Source organism: Gobius niger (genome assembly GCF_951799975.1).
Source record: "Gobius niger genome assembly, chromosome: 1".
NCBI lineage: Eukaryota > Metazoa > Chordata > Actinopteri > Gobiiformes > Gobiidae > Gobius > Gobius niger.
In genome coordinates, this window is record NC_136852.1 from 55,526,934 (window position 1) to 55,546,401 (window position 19,468).

A 19,468-nucleotide genomic window follows, 5' to 3' on the forward strand; every position below is an offset into this window, starting at 1 on the left:
TGTGAAGCTGCAATTAAAGTCAAAGGATTTTAAATACTAAAAGGATGTTAATTTAATTTTGTGAACCTCTTCATTTGCTCCTCAATGATCTCTCTCTCCGGTGCCTGAGGAGAGAAGGAGAGAGCTTTTTTACTCAAATGTCCCACCAGATTGACATTGTCACTGAGAAGACAAAATGTCTGAGAAAATAAATGTTCAAGTCATTTCATGTGGAGTTTCTAACCTTTTTGTCAACATACAGCCATACAGTGAAATGCTATCCTACTTTTGCAAGGCCACTGATGTATTATGTTTATAAAGCACTGTTATGTAAGCTGTCCCTGCACCTTGTGTAAAGAGGTTAGTAAAAAAGAGTGGCTTGTCTGTAACTTAGGCTTCCCTATGGCTACAAGCGAAGCACATTGTTCCTACGCTAGTGACAAACATGGCAGCATTTCTTTGCATGGCTGTGGAAATGGTTTAAAGCGGATTTGTTTAGGCTGGTGAACAAAACACACCGTAATAGAAGGAGGCGTTGGAGGAAACAGGACGGAGATCTCAAAAGAGAGGCTGTATAAACAATACCATGGTTGAGCAGCTCCCTGACTGCACTATGGTGAGGCGGAGCTGGGGCCCCAACAGTCACAGCCAAGAGGGTTCTCCTTATGGGCACAGGGCCAAGAAACAAGTCATCGTACAAAGACTAGCAACAAATGCGTGTAATTAGTTTAGCCCTTTTAAATAAGTACTTTTTTTTTTTTTTTTTTTTAATCACATACCTTGCTTTTATTATAAACAATTACATATAACTGGATATATTTTGACTTCTCTTAAATTTTCCAGATAATGTCGATATAATTGACCTACATTGACAAAAAAAAATAAGGTTAATTAAATGAAATAAAACAAAACGAAAGCTGTAGGTCCATAGTGTCATCACTGTTGCTTGTATGTGGGCGGTTATGACAGAGCACGATAAGGCTGGAGTTTCAAAACATGCGAAGGATTTCATTGGAAAAAAAAAAGTACCTTGTAACTTCCTGTTTACGCACGACGATTATACTTTCGCACACTGAGAGGCAGGAGCGCCAGTTAAAAGAAGTCAATCACTTATTCCGTTCTCGTTTGACCAGCTATTAAAAAAATGCTATAAAGGATTTCTATATATATAAAAAAAGATACACTACATGCATTTTAAACCAGGAAGACTTTTAACAGTGACAGCTCGAAGCCAATGGGCGGAGCTCAGGTCTGTCTGTCACTTACTCCGCTTCTGCCTGCCAGGCTACAAGTGCGTCCCTTGAGAGCTGCTGATGCTCTGTCCAGTCTGTAAGTCCACTAAGAAGATACTAGTCCAATTAGCCGAGAGGAGGCGGAAATCGACGGATCCGCGCTGCATTTCTCGGCTTTTTCTGCTTAACATGGAAGTGGATGCCGCTCTTACTCACAGGAGCCCGCCATCGGCAAACACATTTGACCTGTCGTCCCAAGAAAGGCTGCCCTGAGATGGAGGGGTGTTTTTGAGCGCTTGCAGACGCGGACGGGACTCTCTCACAGTAGGCTAAGCCGTCATAAGCTCCTGGAAGAAGAGGGCAACAAGCTGCTAGGCCTTGGAGCCAAGTTTAATTTATACTTTCTGAAGGTGCATCATGGAGCGCTACACTGATGTGCTGCTTGTCACCGCCAATGTCGGCTCACTCTTTGATAATGTAAGTAAAACAGATGCAACTTCCAGCACACGGCTATCCTCACACGCTGCTGTTGCCGTGGCGGGGGCTAGTATGCAAATAAATGAATAAGCCCTATGCAAGGGTTTTACACTTTACGCACACAATGTAGGCTACGTATAGAGCGCCTTACGACCAGTTGCCAAGTTACAGTGAATGAGTATCCTGCTCACTTCTGTCAACCCTTATTATGTAAGTCTCGCCTCTTCAAACACTCTTTCCTGTTATGCCACATTTCTTTGTCAGTTGTCGGTGCCGTGTATTTTTTTTGGGGGGCAGTGTGCGCTCTGACCCTGTTGGGATTCAAACTGGCACTGCGATGCACTGTAACTCTATGTCTGCGCATCACGTGACCAACTTCTTGCTCATTTGGCATCGAGGCATAGGCAAAAGCTTAGGCTAATGTTTGAACTGTCAGTACTGCAGCGTTTCTCAACAATAGACATAATGTGGGAATAATAGATATGACACATTACACATTTTAGTTCTTCAGTTTCCATGAACATATATAAAATCATCCAATACCGGGCTATTAATAATAAACACAATAAAGAGGCAAAAAGTGACATTTACTTCATTGTCACAATCAATGTTGGGTAACGTATTACAAAAGTAATGAGTTGCAAAAATATCTTGCTTTTTTTTTAGTAACTAAGGAATATAGCATATTACTTAAACATAATATGGGAATATATTAGTCATTACAATTCATGTAACTCAAGTTACAAGTGCATTTAAATGTATGAACGAAAAAATGCCAAACTCCACCCAAATAGAATTCAGCATAACAAATCAAGGTGGACACTGGTGAATAAGATCTGCAGTTGAGTGTAGCTAATGTTGTCAAAACAAAACACAAGAGAATGGGGGAAAGCGAAGGAAAAGGAAATCTTTCATTGCAGTTTTGCCCATTGGCATTATTACTACAATCAAAAGTAACTCAAAAGTAACTAAAAGTAGTGTAACTCAGCTACATCTTTGAAACAGTATTATGAAATACAAACATATTACATTTTAGAGCTGTAATCACTAATATAGAATATATTAACTTGCCCAACACTGGTCACAATTAGGACTGCCAGTGCGTGCCCCCGTAGTCTAAGAACCCATCGGCAGGAAACACTGGGCTGCCTGTGGGTGACTGTTCCTGTATCAGTGGATGTGGGCTTTACGCTGTGGTAGGCTCTTAACACTGACAAAGTTACTCAGTTTCACAGAGGCATACAGGCCTGCAGTCTAGCAGGGGTCAACAGGATTTAGCAGAGGTCCTGAGAGGTTGTAATAATTTTGCCGGGATAATGTTTTGTTGTAAGAATTAGGTTGTCACGCTCATGGCCCCTGAAAATGGGTTGAGAAAAGGAGGGGCCAGAGTTTAAATAGACCTGTGTGTTGAATCAGTCTCACATTTGGACCAGAAGAGCGAAAATAAACTTCTGAAGACGCAATCGAAACAGCCTCAACTCAGCCAACCACGTCCAGTTGACAACATTTGAAAATCTCTATTACTATGGATGGTTCTGGGATGACTGAGAGCCGGCACAAGCATTTTCCATATTAGAATAGCCTGTTATAGTAGCCAGTCTTTGCCATATAGATGTGATTATAGATTTCACATGCAAACATAATGGCTTTTTTAACCTTTTGAAATTCAAGGTCACATAAACTGAAGTAGAACATGTTGACCTTCAGAGCTTGCAGTCACAATAGTCAAAGAATTTATGTAAGAGCGAGTTGTACTCAAGCACCATACATAATAAATGCTTTTCCTTGTCTTGTCTTGTCTTGTCTTATCAGGGTTGTCACCTATAGAGCGCACAGCTTTAGACCCTTATGTCACTGGCTGTGGCTTTATTAACGTTGCTAAGAAATGAACTCAATATTTTTGTGAGTAATTTTATTTTGCAATATATTTCCCCGACTTGGCAAAAAGTTGCTTACAATTTGTAACGTCACATGGGAGGGGACGGTTCATTGAGTCATGGAAAATTGGCTGAGGACCATTTTTCCAGTGACCAGATTTGTCTTTCTCTCTCTGTGTCAGAAAGGTATAAGCAGATTATTATCTTCTGGTCCCTGGCTCTAGGCTACTGACTCAGGTCCCTGTAGGTCTGTAATCAAACACTCTTTGACGTTTTGCCTTAGAATATGTGTGTGTGTTAAATAAAACGGGTGGACAGCGTTTGTTATTTGAGCTGAGCTTTGTACAAAAGTATGTCAAAATTTACGAGTCAGCAACATGTAGTTATGTTAGTTTATTGAAAATGAAGAAAATATATATAATTTAATCGACCAATATATTTTGCCACTTCGTCCAGGCCTAGAGATAGAAGTTACACAAACATTAGAAATAAAGGCATTTTTTTAACTTGCAAAAGCAAAATGCACATTGTCCACATTTATTATTATTATTATTGCTGTGCATTTGCTCATAGATCTAGAGTAGATATAGAGTATTGTCTCTGGGAAAGATCATTTCTTGGGTAGTATTTTGGGAGACACTGATCCAGACAAATTAAGGCATATCTCCACATGCTCTATGTTTTTTTTTAACATCCACTGAAACAATATTTTGAATCTATCAATTGCTCTAAGAGTGAAAAGTGTGGAAAATGGAATAAGTGTACTTCCGGTTATATGGATGGGGAGCACTCAGTCAGAAATGCAAACTAGGCATGTTCTTATTTAATCGGTTTTCGATTAATCGCCATCATGGTCTTAATCGATTAAAGAAAAACACTTGCAATAATCGTTCTGCTGTATGAAGGGTAAAGATAGATACCATCTGAGAATTAAAGGGGCTGGATGCAAGTTGGCCATTTTATATTCACTACTGCCACCTCAGGTCTGCACCTTCTACATTAAGCTCGTGCATGACGGCACTTCGGACCTGAAGGAACAACTTTTTGAGTGCAGGATTTTAGAGGCAGTCGTGGTGAATAGGTCTGAGCTCATTCACACCGTAGGACATTGTTGGAACATGTAGGGGGAGGAAAATACATAATTTTCAGTTTGCTGTAAATGATTCCAGTCGTTAAGCAGAGAATTGAAATGAGAGTGAGAAAGGATGTGCAAACTTTGGGAACAGAGAGGTTTATGCAACTACTGGAGCGAAAGTGTGTCTGGGATTATGGATGTTTAACAGTGAGGTGATGTATGGAGGGAATTTACCAATTTACAATTTAAGACTATCTAAAAGTCTAAAATCACTTTTAGATGCAAGTCTGTAATGGACAATAATTATAAACTTTCCATGATTTTACTGGAAGAAAATGTAATGTAATGCAAAATGGCATCAAAAAGTTAACTGATAATCGTTTGCTAAATATTATAGAAACTGATTATGGAAGATATGCTTCCCGAATGCAAATACTATGCAAAGTTCTGTTTTAGATGTACGTATTTCTCTCTCTTGTAAACACATGTCTGACTCCCCTCAGTTGAACATGAACGGTGAGTGTTACTACATAGTTTTAAAGCTGAATACACAGTTTGTTAGTAGGAGGGTTTTGCTGTCGCCTAATAAATAATGCACCTTGTTGGTCAGCCCTTGGACATGACATGAGGTGTCACAAGAACTGCAGTAAAATACCCAAAAGGGTTTTCTCTTACCAGAATTTAGACAGGTCTAGACACATGCCACATACCAGCTCACAATATCAGCGTCCAAATGCCCATGAATAAACAAAGATTTTTTGTTTAGAGATGACACACAGATAGTGGCGGAAGCAGACTTCTGAACGGCACCACATCCTGAAATATGAACCAGTGAAACAGAAAAGGACAATAATAATAGCAATAGCACTTTCCTTCATTGGTTCAAGAATAGAGCTGGGTACCATTAAACCATTTTGTAAAAAAAAAAGTTTTGGTATTACTGATATCAATAAAATTGAAGTATTGAAAGCCGGTACTGGGGGGAAAAAAACTTTTTAGATTTAGGTCCTGGGAGAAGGACTTGGTTCAGCTCAAATAAATGATACAAATGTAAAAGAAGTGAGAAGAAATTGGATAAAGGAACATTATTGTTCTATTTTCTGCTTCTAGATGACAAATATTTTAGTATATGTGTCAAAAAATGTATTATTCATGTATCGGTGTCGTAAATCAAGTATTGTCTAAGTACTGGTGAAAAAAGTGTAGCGGTACCCAGCCCTTGTCAAGAGTAATGGAGACAAAACAAGAACAAACATACACTGTTTAACTGTGTTCAACATGGAATTTTTTCCTCTTTTTCAGGTGGGAGAGATTCAAAATCAATGGCTAGAGGAGCTGTACAAGGCAAGTCCACGTTAATTTAACTTTTTGTTGAATTGTCACTTGCAGTTACTTACTTTTTTCTTCTGCAGACAATCCACAAACATCGGCCTCAGTTTGTGGCCTTGCACTTTCAAGAGGTTGGAGGAAAAGACTATATGGCCAACATGGGCTTTGCTGAGGACTTCTTCAGGTGTGAGATTTTCAGTCGACACAACACAACACTTTGCAAATGGCTGTACTTGAAGTGGTGAAAGACCATAGCAGTTTTAGATGGTAATTGTCCATGCTTGATGATCAATTGAATATGTGCATAATAAAGGCAAGGCAAGTTTATTTGTAGAGCACAATTCATACACAAGACAATTGAATGTGCTTCACAGTTGCACAAAATTACAAGAAAGCAGATCAAATAAACAAATAAATATATAGTGGCCAACATGGGCTTTGGTTTGGGAAATACCTGAATAAATCTTGATGTTGTCAGCTCGTATCTTGATCTTAAAAATAATAATAATAATAATAATAATAATAATAATAATAATAATAATAATAATAATAATAATAATAATAATGATGATGATAATGATAATGATAATGACAGTAATGATAATGCATCGGTTGTATATAACACCTTTTTGGACACTCAAAGACGCTTTACATTGCATTATTCATTCACCCCATACTCGATGGTGGTAAGCTACCATTGTAGACTGATGGAAGCAAGACAACCAGTCTGCGCCATTGGCCCCTCCGGCCACCACCAACCACTCACTCACACATGGCTCTTCCCTGCTTAGCTTCCGAGGTCTGACGGGATCGGGCTCAGCAAAGGTGGTATGGTCTTGAACAAGATGAATCTTCTAGACTGACATAGATAGTCTTTAAAAATGTATTTGTTGTGTATATTTTTATATACATCAGACCATTTTAAGATGTACAACTCAGCACCAGCCACCAGGTGGGGATGTTGATTCACTCTTTGCAGCCTTATAAATTGGTTCAATTATGTTTGTCTCATTGGTCATTGCTAAACCACATTTTGTTGTGCTATACATTTCTTTATAAAAAACAAAACAACTTTTTATTACTATAGGAGACTTTTTCGACAGTGGACTTTTGCACTCTCTGTTATCTTGACTTTTTTTCTCCACATTTTCTCCTGTTTGTTCCAGGAGCATAGAGACCAGTGAAAAGATGCGAGATTTTGACCGAGTCTGTATCTACGTTGACAACCGCTTTCCAGCAGAGGACACCTTTACAGTAAGAAGTCTGCCTGGCCTCTCATTCTTGCAATTGTTGAAGCTTCCACTTGGGGGCGACCTTCTCTGTTTAACAATATGGACCTGACACTCTGCTGAGCTTAGGTGAAACAATACACATGTTATTGTTGTTTTAATCAAATTCCACCTTTGGTTCTTATAGCTTTGTAGATTGTATAATACAAACAAGTTGAATGAAGAGTTAGAGGAAAATAACTATAATACCCCAGTGGTTCTCAAATGGTGAAGTTTTGCAACCTACCTTCAGATCACCATGATGCAAATGAAAACGTTAATATCAGTTTAAGCATAAATGTTTAGTTTATTTAATCTCAAACTCAGTATTTCCTTACAAAGATCTGTTGCGAACCATTGCTTTAGCCCAAGGGGTTCCCAAACTTTTTTGGCAGTGACCCCAAATATGGACACGTAAACAACTCAGTGACTCCCATTGTATAAAGTTATTGCCCATTATGCTATAATTTAGGGCAGAAGAACATTTTAAAATCAAGTTAATATTAAGTTAATTGTATATGTGTTCAGTTAATATGTATTAAAACAGTTTATTTTAAATATCTTAATGGATTTCATAAATTGTATGCTATTTTACACCATCTTACCCCCTGAACAGTGGCCAAGTAATATTTGGGTTAAGGAAATTTAGACTCATCCTCATTGCATTTCACTCGTGCATATATTTGTGGAGAGAAATCTAAAAGTCAAACTAACAGTGGCCTAATACAAGGAGGACTTAAACGCTAACCTGCACCGACAAGCAGAACCTTAATCTGTTTTCAGTGCATTTTGTATACTCATTGTCAGCGAGTTTGTCCACTAGAAACAAGCAAACGGGAGCCAATTTCAGTGAGATCTGGCCGGTTGTGTGTGGAGTGTTGTTGTTGACCAAAGTGTGGCCTTGTACCTACATAGATCAAGAAAGATTTAGCGCAAAACTATGTTGTGGTGACGTTTAAGGCGTCGACTGAGGCGGCGTTTTCAAGGACCGGTTTATTAAGTCATATGTTTGGTCAGCCACATTTCTTAACTTTATCTTTTACTGCATCAAGCTCCACTGAAGGCCTGAAGGCTGTAGGTGCAAGGACAATGCTCAGGTCACTGGTCCATAAGGTCATTTTGTGCTATCAAATCCGACTTTTTTTTCTAATCTGACCTTTTGAATGAAGTCTCTGTGACTTGGTTGAATTGTCTGTGTCGTGGCCCAAATACTGTATAGGAGCGAAGTACTATTAACCCTTACTCCTCCCAGGTGATACTTTTACACAGGCTCTCTGACAGAAGGGGTCAATTTTTGCAGCGGTGGAAGGTAAGAGCCAAAAAGTCAATGCCCAGGTGAAGGGAGACAGGCCAAAGTCAATGCATTAAAGTCTAGATTAAAACTATTGATCCCGGCCTATTGGTGCACAATAAATAAATCGCGAGGGGTTCGTCGGACAGCTGGGAGTTAAGTTTTCCCCCCTTGCGCTCAAGTCCTCTGCACCCTGCACCAGTGGCTGCCCTGAGAGGTTTGCAGCGGAGTAGCCCCCACCAGCAGCACAATGTCTCATTCTCATTTGGTGTGTGCCACCTGCATTGATTTTCAATTTGTTTCCTGTTGGCGGGGGATCATCAGTTATAAGGGCCCAGAGCCGGTTTGGGGAGTTCTCCTTTCACATTCGCTAGCTGAGGCAGAGGGGGCAGACTTGCGTATACGTTCCCAGTACAAATGGTGTTTTGATAAAAAATCACTTGTAAGTCAATATTTTTTTATTAAACTGTGCACAAACCTGATTGATGAAGACCGTTGTTTGGCCGAGTATGTGAAGGGGAATGTGCTTGGACTGTTTGCATGTGCACTTTCTCTGGGTTTAAAAAGAGCAATATAAACGTATCTAACACATCTCCATGAGTAGTGTACCTTAAGTGTGTCATGTGACATACAGTATTGGGGCTAAAACATGTTTAGAAATAAAAGCTGTGTATTTAAAAACACTACATGAAATAAAATAAAATGCAATCAAAAGACTAGTCTTGAAGATTTCAGATTTTTTCCCAAAGTAAAACTGTCAGTTTCCCAGATATACAGAATTCCTTAAATTTGTAATAAATAGATAAATACTATGCATTTATAAAAGCACTCTTAGATGAGGCAACAATGGCATGGATTAGGTTTTTATCTCATGTGAAGTGCACAATGACTGTAATGGCCTGGATTGTCCTTCATTTGAATTTTTAAATTTGCTTGGTTGTTATTGAGTCAGAGTAAGACGTCTTCAGACTCTCAGTCTGAACACTTGGCCACTAATTACCGTTCACTGAAGCTGATCAAAGAGGCACTTCTATTTTATTAAATAAGGATTATTTTGACAGCACAGATAGATGTTCCCGACAGGGACAGATCTCTCATGCTCATGTGGGATGGTCACGCCCTGCGCCCCTCTCAGCACCAGCTGATTTTTCTTGGGCCCCCACTCTCAGTGGCAGCATTGGCAGACAGCAGGCCCTCTGCTTAATACCTTTTAAATTGTTTTAATTTTCTGTCTTTATTGATCGCAGGGGGAATGATTAATCAGATCAGTGGAGCAGGCAGTTAGTACATTAAAAATTGTCAGGCCATGTCAGGGATGATTTGGTGCTGAAGTCTGTGCAGAGTGTGTTCAGTGAGTGTGTGCACTTTGTATTTCCTATTCTTCAGTTTTAGAGTTTTAGCTTGACTTTTATTTCATTTTGCTGCACAAAATAATTATTCTATCAATAGAATTGGAATAATGCATTTTTTCTTTAAAGTGCACCAGAACATTTCAATTAATCTTCTATAAACCTCTATTATACATGGTAATGAATACCATTGGATTTTACATGACAAAGATCCCACTGTTTTCACCAATGTAAAGAACAAAAGACAGAACATCATTCTGTATTAATAGTTTGTAATAGGGACGTCCAAGGAATATGCAGTCACATCACATTCATGTTTAGGTGCACATGCTCCCAAGTTGGCCTCGCTCTGAGTCCTGGAAAGGCTCAGAGCGACTGTTTTGACTGTTTTGAAATAAATGCTTGTTTATAATTTTTTTGTTTAATATTGTGCTGTTTCTTGTTGCAGGCTTTGGGCAGCATGTACTTCATCCACAAAACACTGAAAAACATCTTGCAGTATGACTTTAATGGTAAGACCTTTTTTCACTGCAATTGGAACAAACTCCATCCAAATTAAATATGTTTTTGAATGGGACTTTCCCTGGGGCGTAAAAGGAACTGAAGATCATTTATTTATGTAGTACTTATTGCTGATTGTCACAAAGGACTCAAAACTTATTTCGAATCATTTCACATATTTTTATTTCGAATCATTTCACATATTTCTTCATGTTTGGGCAGCGCTGCATGTCCCCCCAATTTAATATTTGCTTGAAAATGAAAAGTCCTGCATTCAAGTCCAAGCCTGTATTCTGCTGCTAACTCTGGTCACGTTACACATGAAAAAGCTGCTCAGAAACACTTATGGAACAACCATAAAGAAGTAGAGCTGCCACTGTCTGTGCTGCTGTCTGCCTCAGCCTGCCTAATGCCTCTGATATAGATCCGCACATTGCGCGTGCCGCTCTGATGAGGTTAACACCAGTTTATTGATTGCCGTTTGCATGTTTTCTCACTCTTTTACATGTCACCGCTCCCACACCTCTCCCCTTCTGCCTCTCTCTGCCTTTCACAGTGAAGGATTTTAGACCCGTGTCGGGAAGGAGCAAGTTTGTTGGCGCCCTGGACGGCGTCGCCACTGTGGAGAAAGAAAAATTCCCAAAGAATTTCTGGCCTGATGTGAGTATATACAGATTAAAGTGAGCTCGTGCATGCATTGATTTGTCCGTTGGCAGCGTGTGTTGGTTATGGGAGGGGGCATACGCTGTGGGGCCGAAGGGAGATGCAGGACAAATGAGTCTTCTGGGGAAGAGAGGGCTGCCTGCCGGCCCTTGACAGGGAGATGAGACAAATTATGTGCAAAGATCAATAATTATCAGTTTGGCCTCTCAAAGCTCGCCGCTGTTTAGTGACTCACGCTCATCCGTCTGTGTTCCAGTTTAAATGGTCCCGGAAAGGCTTCATGAGGACACGCTGGATCATACACAACCAGTACGTACCACACGCACTTCACAGACTCTGTGTTTTTGATTCTGAAATGGGAAAGCTGAACTTGAAAGCTTTACATCAGTGTCTTTTCTATAAATGCTGTTTTGACCTCATGGCACCCTCGTTATGAAGCCCTCGTGTGATCCCGTCTTAATCAACACATCAGTCAACAGATTAGTTGGCGTCATATTAATTGTTTTTCAGTGACAGCCAAAGAAAAGAGCCAAACTGTCGGCTGAAGACAAATGTGTTTGAGGGAAAAATACACAAACCCCAGATTACAGACCTCTCTATTCAAGACTTGTTTCCCTCTCATCACGTGGTTTCCTGTTTTCTCCTGCCACCTGCTTCTATTGAGTGCATAGGATATTAGTGCTCGAATAGATACATAAATGAATGGCGCTGCTGTGTGTTTTGAACAGGGGACTGGACCTGGTCAACATCCACCTCTTCCACGATGCCTCGAACCTGATTGCCTGCAACTCCAGCCCCTCCATTTACTCCGCAAACCGCAAAAACGCCCTCCAATATGTCATTAACAGGTTAGATAACAAAAGGCAAAAGCATTGTTGATTATGTACAATTTTCAGTGCCGTATGTTTCAACTGAATTACTGTTAAAAACCCTGATACAATGTAGAAATGTTTTGAAAATGTGTTCCAGGATATGTGACAGCCAGCACACCCCAATGCCTTTTTTCCTCTTTGGAGATTTTAACTTCCGTCTAGATGCACTCCGCCTCGTCCAGGTACAAAATTTAGCTGAAAAAATCCCACAGTATTCGACAGATTTTCAAAACAAGAACTGTTTTAAATGTGTGAGTAGCATCTCTCTACATCGGCCGAGGTCCAGACGGTGAAGAAGGACAGCAGTAACGAAGTGGAGAAAATCATTTGTGAAGAGAAAGACAATGATCACAAGGCAATATTATTGTTTATTTTTTTATTTATTTTTGTTTCATGATGCCCTCCCTTGTTTCAACTTGCCGCTGTGTGACCTGCAGGTGTTGCTCCACATTGAGGAGAAGTTGTTCACCTACCTGAATCAGGCCGTTTTCAGAGATGACAATGGCAGAGCGGTAAGGACATAACCTTTTATCCTCCCTGATCTCCATTCACACAATAGACACACAGGCCGTCTGACATGACTGACTTAACCACTGATTAGATTCCCCTGTTCTTGGTATGTAATAGGTAATACTTGTCATCTTTCTCATAAGGAAATCTCTCCGGAAAAGCGATAGCATCAAGTAAACTGACTCACCTCTCCGATATCATCTGTTGTAACCAGTGCCTTATTGACTGTTTTTTTTAGCTCTTAAAGTACGACAAAGAGGTTTCAGCGTTTCATGATGTTATTAGGGAAGAAGATATCAAGTTTCCACCAAGGTAAGAACAGAAACTGGAAAATATGTCTTATAAAGATCAAATTCAATGGAGAGTGTATTGTTCTGAGCAATTCCTTTATTCAAATAGTTGTTTCCATCACTAATCATAAAGATGTGAAAAAATGATATTACATAATTTGTCATTAACTCTTTAACAAAGAACATTCTCCTGAGTTTGGCTGTACCCATATCTAAAAGCTTCTTGACTGGAATTTACAGTCTATAGGCCAGTGTAATGCCTCATTTGAAAGCTACGACCTACAAAACTGGTTTAAGATGTGTCTTTGTCACTTTTTACTCTGTTACATTTTGTCACATTTTGGGGATTTTTTTCTTTTTTTTTTTCTAAATTATTTTCTTACATATTTGGCACTTTTAGGTCACTTTTTTCTTGCTTTTTTGTCACTTTTATGACGTTTTTTTGATACTTTTTTTTATGTTTTCTTGTCACTTTTATGATGTTTTTCATTGCTGTTTAGTCACTTCATTGTCGCTCTTCTGACTTTTTGGGGGGGGGTTTTGTCCTTGTTTTCATCTCGTTTTTGTGGCTACTTTAACGCTTTTTTCAGAAAGCTTTTAGATTTGGGTGATGCCAAACAGGAGAAAATGTGTTCGGTTCAGGTGGGGGTTAAGAGGTTAAAATGACGTTGAGAACTATCGTCCAATCCGGTCACTGGTTCTATGTTTACTTTGATATAAAGTAGTTTGTGGTCAAAAAAGTTGATGAAGCTCGAACACAAGCAGCAAATTCAATTGATTAAAAATTGCTTTACTTTGTATAATGTCCCAGAGCAGTCGGCCCTGTAGCGACTGTTGAGAATAAAATTTGTCTGTCGTACAAATGTTATTGGTGACCACTGTTATGGAGTGAAATGAGGCATATTAAACCGATTCAATCCACACAAAAGGAAATCTTTCAGATGTGATGACTTTGTAATATTTGCGCCTCTTCTGTTTATTCATCTGCCTATACTGCGTGCACACTGTGATATATAAATACTGTTTTCTCTCTCTCAGTTATCCCTACAGTGAGGACTACACTAAGCCGACCCAGTACATGAACACCCGCTGTCCCGCCTGGTGCGACCGCATCCTCATGTCCCACAGTGTGCAGGACATCCTCTCACACACAGTCAGTGCCTACCATTACATACAGTGGGAACCAGATGCTTACATGCATTTCATAAAAAGACACATTTGCATTTTTTCTCACTGTCTGACATGAAACCAGAATTAACTTTTAGAATTAGAATTACAAAAAAAAGTAATTCCAGAAGAATGAGAGATATAATTTTTTACACAACTTTGTATTACTTTTTACAAAACCAACATTTTACATACATTTCATTAATATTTGGTAGCATTGCCTTTAAACTGTATAACTTGGGCCAAACGTTTTGGTTTTCCTTCCACAAGCTTCTCACAATAGTTGGCAGGAGTTTTGGTCCATTCCTCTAAACAGAACTGGTGTAACTGAGACACATTTGTAGCCACCTTGGTGCCTATGCTTTTTCAGCTCTGCCCAAACATTTTCAACTGCACTGAGATCAGGACTTCATGATGACCACTTCAAAACATTGACTTTGTTCTCCTTAAGCCACTTTGTAACCAGCTTGGCAGTTTGCTTTGGGTCATTGTCCATTTGGACCCATCTGCGCCCAGGTTTTAACTTCCTGGCTGATGTCTTGAGATGTTGCACCAATATTTCCACCTTGTGTTCTTTCTTCATGATGTCATCTATTTTGTGAAGTGCAACAGCCCCTCCTGCAGCAGAACAACCCCACAGCATGAAGCTGCCACCCCCGTATTTCACAGTTGGGATGGTGTTCTCAGGCTTGAAAGATTCCCCCTTTTTCCTCCAAACGTGACAATGGTCATTATGGCTAAATATTTTTTCCCCCCTGCGTCAGACCACAGGATATGTCTCCAAAAATGAAAGTCTTTTCGGTTTTTTTATTTGCCAACTCCAAACTGGCTTTTTGATGTTTCTTTGTGAGTACGGGCTTCTTCCTGGCAGAGAACCCTCTCAGCCCATGTTGGTACAGTTGTAGTGTTTCACTCTCTGATATTCACATTTCAGACCACAGCACCTTCATCTCCTGACCCGCCTTCTTTCTGATCTGTATGACGGCTGGACATTTCCATCATTGTTTGAACAAATGAACCTGGCACCTTCAAGTGTCTTGAAATTGCACCAAAGCATGAACCAAACTTGTAATATTAGCGTATGTAAACTTTTGGTTTTATAAAAAGTAATACAAAAATGTGTAGAAAATTCTATCTCCCATTCTTGTGGATTTTGACAAATAGAAATATTTTTTTAAATTCTAATTGATCTAATTGTCTTTTTATGAAGTGTATGTAAACTTATGGTTCCTGCTGTATCTTTATAATTGGTGTCTGCCTGGGCACATTCTTAACTTTAAACATCTTTTCAGAACGAGGACAGTGAGCACAGCTTAGTCTACAACACAGTGGGTCCTAACGTGTGCATGGGAGACCACAAGGTTTGAGCTATGTTTATAACTGAGAATTTGATTAGTAAAATTAGGGCTGTAATAAATAGAGGTTAAAAAATTAATTAATTAAAAGATCTCAAAATCAAAAAGTGTTGTCTACGTTGTAACACAATGTTTCTTTTTTCTTCTTGTAGCCGGTCTTTTTGTTCTTTGCACTGAAGACAAACAACCATTGACTCTGCTCCTTCTCCAGGTAATAACACACAGCACTATTTGTTCACTTTACACAATGCGTAACGACTGGCTTTAAACTGCCTTAAGCTGACCGTAGTTCGATGTGGAACGATCGCAGTAATCTGGCCGTGTCCGTCCCTGGAGAGTCATAACGCGCACGGGCCCAGCGGAGTTTGGGTATGAACTAAGATGAAGTGTTCGCGGGACATGAGTGTTCCTATGCGCCCCCTTGTCACCAAAGCAAAGGCTATCAGCACCTTTCCCTGATCTATGTGCGTTGAATCCTCTCCGCTGACACCGCAGCTACATGCTAACTGCATCTCTGAGTGTCTTTTCAATAATTACCAGCCTTATGGTCGGCCGGAGACACATATTTTGTCCTGGACGGCGGTATTGGCATTTTTACGGCCATGATTTTGTTTTCTCTGCCATTTAAATTTATTTTCTACCAAATTTATTGCTTTTTCACAAGCACAACACTCAAGACACACAGAGAATGATCGGCTTTAAATGGTTTCTCTGACAGATTGAGCAGTGTTAGCCGCCGCCTCAGTGAGCATAGTCTAAAGGCTACAAACAATGCAGGTTTACAGGCCATTATCATGTGTTTGTACCGTTTCCTTAAGCTGCACAATTACATTGCATTGGTTTTGTAGTTCATATTGTTAATCTAATAGCAGTCGTGCAGCCCTAATCCCTGTTTTTGTGTTGTTTTGCTATTTTTGTTTGCATCCACCATTTTCTTATTTAAGAGCACATTTAATAAAGTGGCAATGTCCCATATATTTGAACTTATTACATGTAGATTAGTGTTTACAGCAGCAGCGTGTGGTTATATTGACCATATCCATAATATTGTTCACATTAAATGAAATTAATGCATTTAGATTCAATAATGTTAAGAAGAATTTAAAAATATATATATTACTGCCTCTTTTTGCTTTTCTATTGAATGACACAAATGAGTCTAGTTTCTTTTTCCTTTCTCAGAAGATAAAAAGAGTTCCCCTTTCTTTTATGCTGTGTTAGTTACTTTCCACCACTGTGTCAATGTCACAAAGTAAAGGTACTTTTACTTTTCTGAAGTTAACTTTACGATGAATACTTTTTACTTTTACTTCGCTACATTTTAGAGCCTGTATCAGTTCTTTCTACTCCACTACATTTTTAAATTGGGTTGAAAGTATTTTATTTTCAAAGTGACCTCTCATGGACCATGAACTGGTTTAGTCTCAGTTTAGACTTGGTTTAGTGGTTTATTATTTTAGATCTGGTTTTATTCAAATGATTTTAAAAAAAATCCTGCACATTAACCTCTTAAATACTTTTACTTTTTACTTATAAAGTACATTTTACAATGCATTCTTTTATACTTTCACTCAAGTAAAACATTTATCTTTACTTTTACTTAAAGCCACAGCGCGTAGAATTTTACCCTAAAATAAAATTGAAACACAAGCTTTTATTTTATGACAGATATTTTATATTTTAAAGAAACATGTAATTTTGCTGTGAGCGGCCTCAGCTCTCCTAAGACATGACATAACTTGTTTCCATGGAGATGTCACTAAAGACAGCAGAGTTTGAGATATAAACAGATTAGGTCCACATCCAAATCCATTCTTTTGTTTTGTACTGATGGCAACAGTATAGTCCAAAATGTTACACAGTGTGCCTTTAAGTACATTTTTGGTCCTGTATCTGCACTTTTACTTAAATAAGAATATTGAGTACTTCTTTCAGCACTGCATTGACACGAGGCATATTTGTATTCTTTTGTATTGTGTGCTGTATCTAATGCTCTAACATTATGTGTCTCACAGTCTCAACTCTGTTTTGAACCGAACACCTCTGCAACCTCGCCCAGACTTTTCACAAGAGCGATGTTGTGGACATAAAAAATCCTTTCAATCTTTTACGCAATGAACCAAGTGAGAATGGAGGACTGGTGCAGGAAAACCTGCAGCATTCACTGGGTTTTTGCGGTGAATATACAAGCGTCGTGAATGATCTTTATCAAGATATTTTTTGTTTATAATTTTTTGTGTGTTTTCATTTTTAGCCGGTCAGATTGCAGTGGTACATACTTACCATGTTTGCATTTTAATGCTTGTTCTGATTTTAGGTATTTATGATGATGTGAGTTTGATGTGGCAAACACATGTTGGTAGCTTGACAGACATCATTGTTAGAGATAAAATATTTTTGTTGTTGTGGTAAACTGTGGTGACTTGAAAACATGTGGTTGGACAGCGCACGTGAAGTCTTGGCACGTTTTAGAGAATTTGATGACACAATGCGTTACGTTTGTTTCATGTTGTGTTTTTTGTACCAGTGAAACATATTCACCTTATTCTGAAAGTTCCCGTGGGGGCCGCTTTGCATTGTGCCCGCCCCTTCACCCTTCTATTAGTTTCATAGGACTGGGACGTCAAGAGAAAGTTACTCAGTTACTACACGGACACAAAGCGGTTTTCAGGCCGCCCGCAGAAACAGTGCAGTGTTGACTTGTCGGTGCGAATGAACATCGGACGTTATACACAAATCAATCTACTGCTCATCAGAATTTAGTGGCAACATTTTCCCTTGTTCTCCACTTAATGAACGGACTTCCTGCTCTAGTGTCATTTTTTCCCTTTTTCCTTTATTTTCCTTTTATTTGTTTGTTTAATAAAAATTAAAAAAACACTCCACGCAAAAAAATTCCTACTCGACACAGTCTGAAATAAAAGAAGCAGAAGAGAAGACGATCCGTCCTAAAATATCTGCCCCAATCACTTTACATCATGATCAGACTGTTATTTTGTTAATGTCCAAAGGCAACAAGAGGCAAAAGTGGGCGGGCGGATTAGGTGAATAAGAGTAATATAACATGCCGAAAATTAGATTAGTATTTTACTGACAGGACTGTATAGGAAGAAAAGTGAAGATTCAGCAAATTGTTTTATCTGTGCTGGAAGTCAATCTCACAAAGCTGAGGCTGGCCCTTCCCTGTCACACAATAAATGTAGTTGTTTGTCATTTTTCTCAGCACCATTTTCACACATTACAAACTTCTAGAACTGTAGTAACTAGACTGTGGCCTGTGTAGCCCCAGTTTAAGCTTTTGAGTTGAGTTGGTACAAATAGTAACTATTACTGTGTTTATTCTATTTTACGACTTATTTTAATTCCATAAAAACAAAGTGCTTTATCCTGTAATCCTGACTAATAGTATGACACATTTGCCAAAATAAATCTTCAGTTTGCTCTCGTCTGTCCAGAAACACGTTTGCCTGCAGCATCCTGTGTTATTACGTGTTTTATGTCCTTAGATTAATACCTCGTCGCTAGAATGCAATGTGCAGTTTTGTTCTGTCATGTGTGGTTTTTGATGCAATGCTTGTTATTGGGCGATCACTTCTTGATCTTACACAAAAGGGATGGCACAATGTTTATTCTCACGCACACAATACATGCACGGTTTGTATGACAACAGACAATTTGAAACGTTGTAAAACAAGACTGAATGTTGTAATTGTGTGGAGTGTATTTGGCCAGTGTTACCATTACCATTCACAGGCACTACCATGTCACTTTTGCAGATAGTAAATATCCTTTCTTGTATGTTGATACGTGACTTCTGCAGAGTTCTCTTACTTAATCATAGATGTTGATAAACCTGTTTGATGAGTTGACTGATCTAAAAGGAGAGGGTTACTTTCAACCTTTATGGTCTGGATATATACCAGGCCATAAAGGATATTTGCCAACAAAGCTTATCTCACGTGGTCGGTACGTAGTAAGTTTAGTTAGTTAAACTTTAACTAAAACAATTTCTTGTCAATGGTCACTACATTCATTCATTTCTTTTAAATGAGAGACATGGGAAGAAATAAAGCTCGAGCAATGTGTAACATTTTTTCTTCTTCTTTTCGTCCAGCCCTATAATGAGCCAATTACTGAATTCACCTGTCTCAATTTAGCATCATTAGTTGTAAGGTTTTGGATTTATTTTTGCTGAAAGAAGATCTAACACAAGAAGATCTAAAATTAAAAAAA

The 19,468-nt window shown here is 38.9% G+C and overlaps 1 protein-coding gene across 1 annotated transcript; it reads left to right on the forward strand.

Moving 5' to 3' along the window:
- Positions 1 to 1,190: 1,190 nt before the first annotated feature.
- On the forward strand, positions 1,191 to 15,514 carry inpp5l (inositol polyphosphate-5-phosphatase L). Its single transcript, XM_079558911.1, has 15 exons — positions 1,191 to 1,688; positions 5,943 to 5,984; positions 6,053 to 6,153; positions 7,136 to 7,223; positions 10,326 to 10,389; positions 10,935 to 11,038; positions 11,298 to 11,350; positions 11,770 to 11,889; positions 12,011 to 12,095; positions 12,173 to 12,268; positions 12,351 to 12,425; positions 12,662 to 12,735; positions 13,752 to 13,866; positions 15,173 to 15,241; positions 15,388 to 15,514. The coding sequence occupies exons 1-15, from the start codon at positions 1,629 to 1,631 to the stop codon at positions 15,427 to 15,429; spliced, it is 1,188 nt and encodes a 395-aa protein (XP_079415037.1). The 5' UTR covers positions 1,191 to 1,628; the 3' UTR covers positions 15,430 to 15,514.
- Positions 15,515 to 19,468: the final 3,954 nt, after the last annotated feature.

Bases quoted from the DNA above. Each gene is read 5' to 3' on its own strand.
- inpp5l (XM_079558911.1), top strand. From the start codon at position 1,629: ATGGAGCGCTACACTGATGTGCTGCTTGTCACCGCCAATGTCGGCTCA. The intron at 10,390-10,934 runs GTAAGACCTTTT...TGCCTTTCACAG, and splicing joins CTTGCAGTATGACTTTAATG to TGAAGGATTTTAGACCCGTG. The intron at 11,890-12,010 runs GTTAGATAACAA...AATGTGTTCCAG, and splicing joins CTCCAATATGTCATTAACAG to GATATGTGACAGCCAGCACA.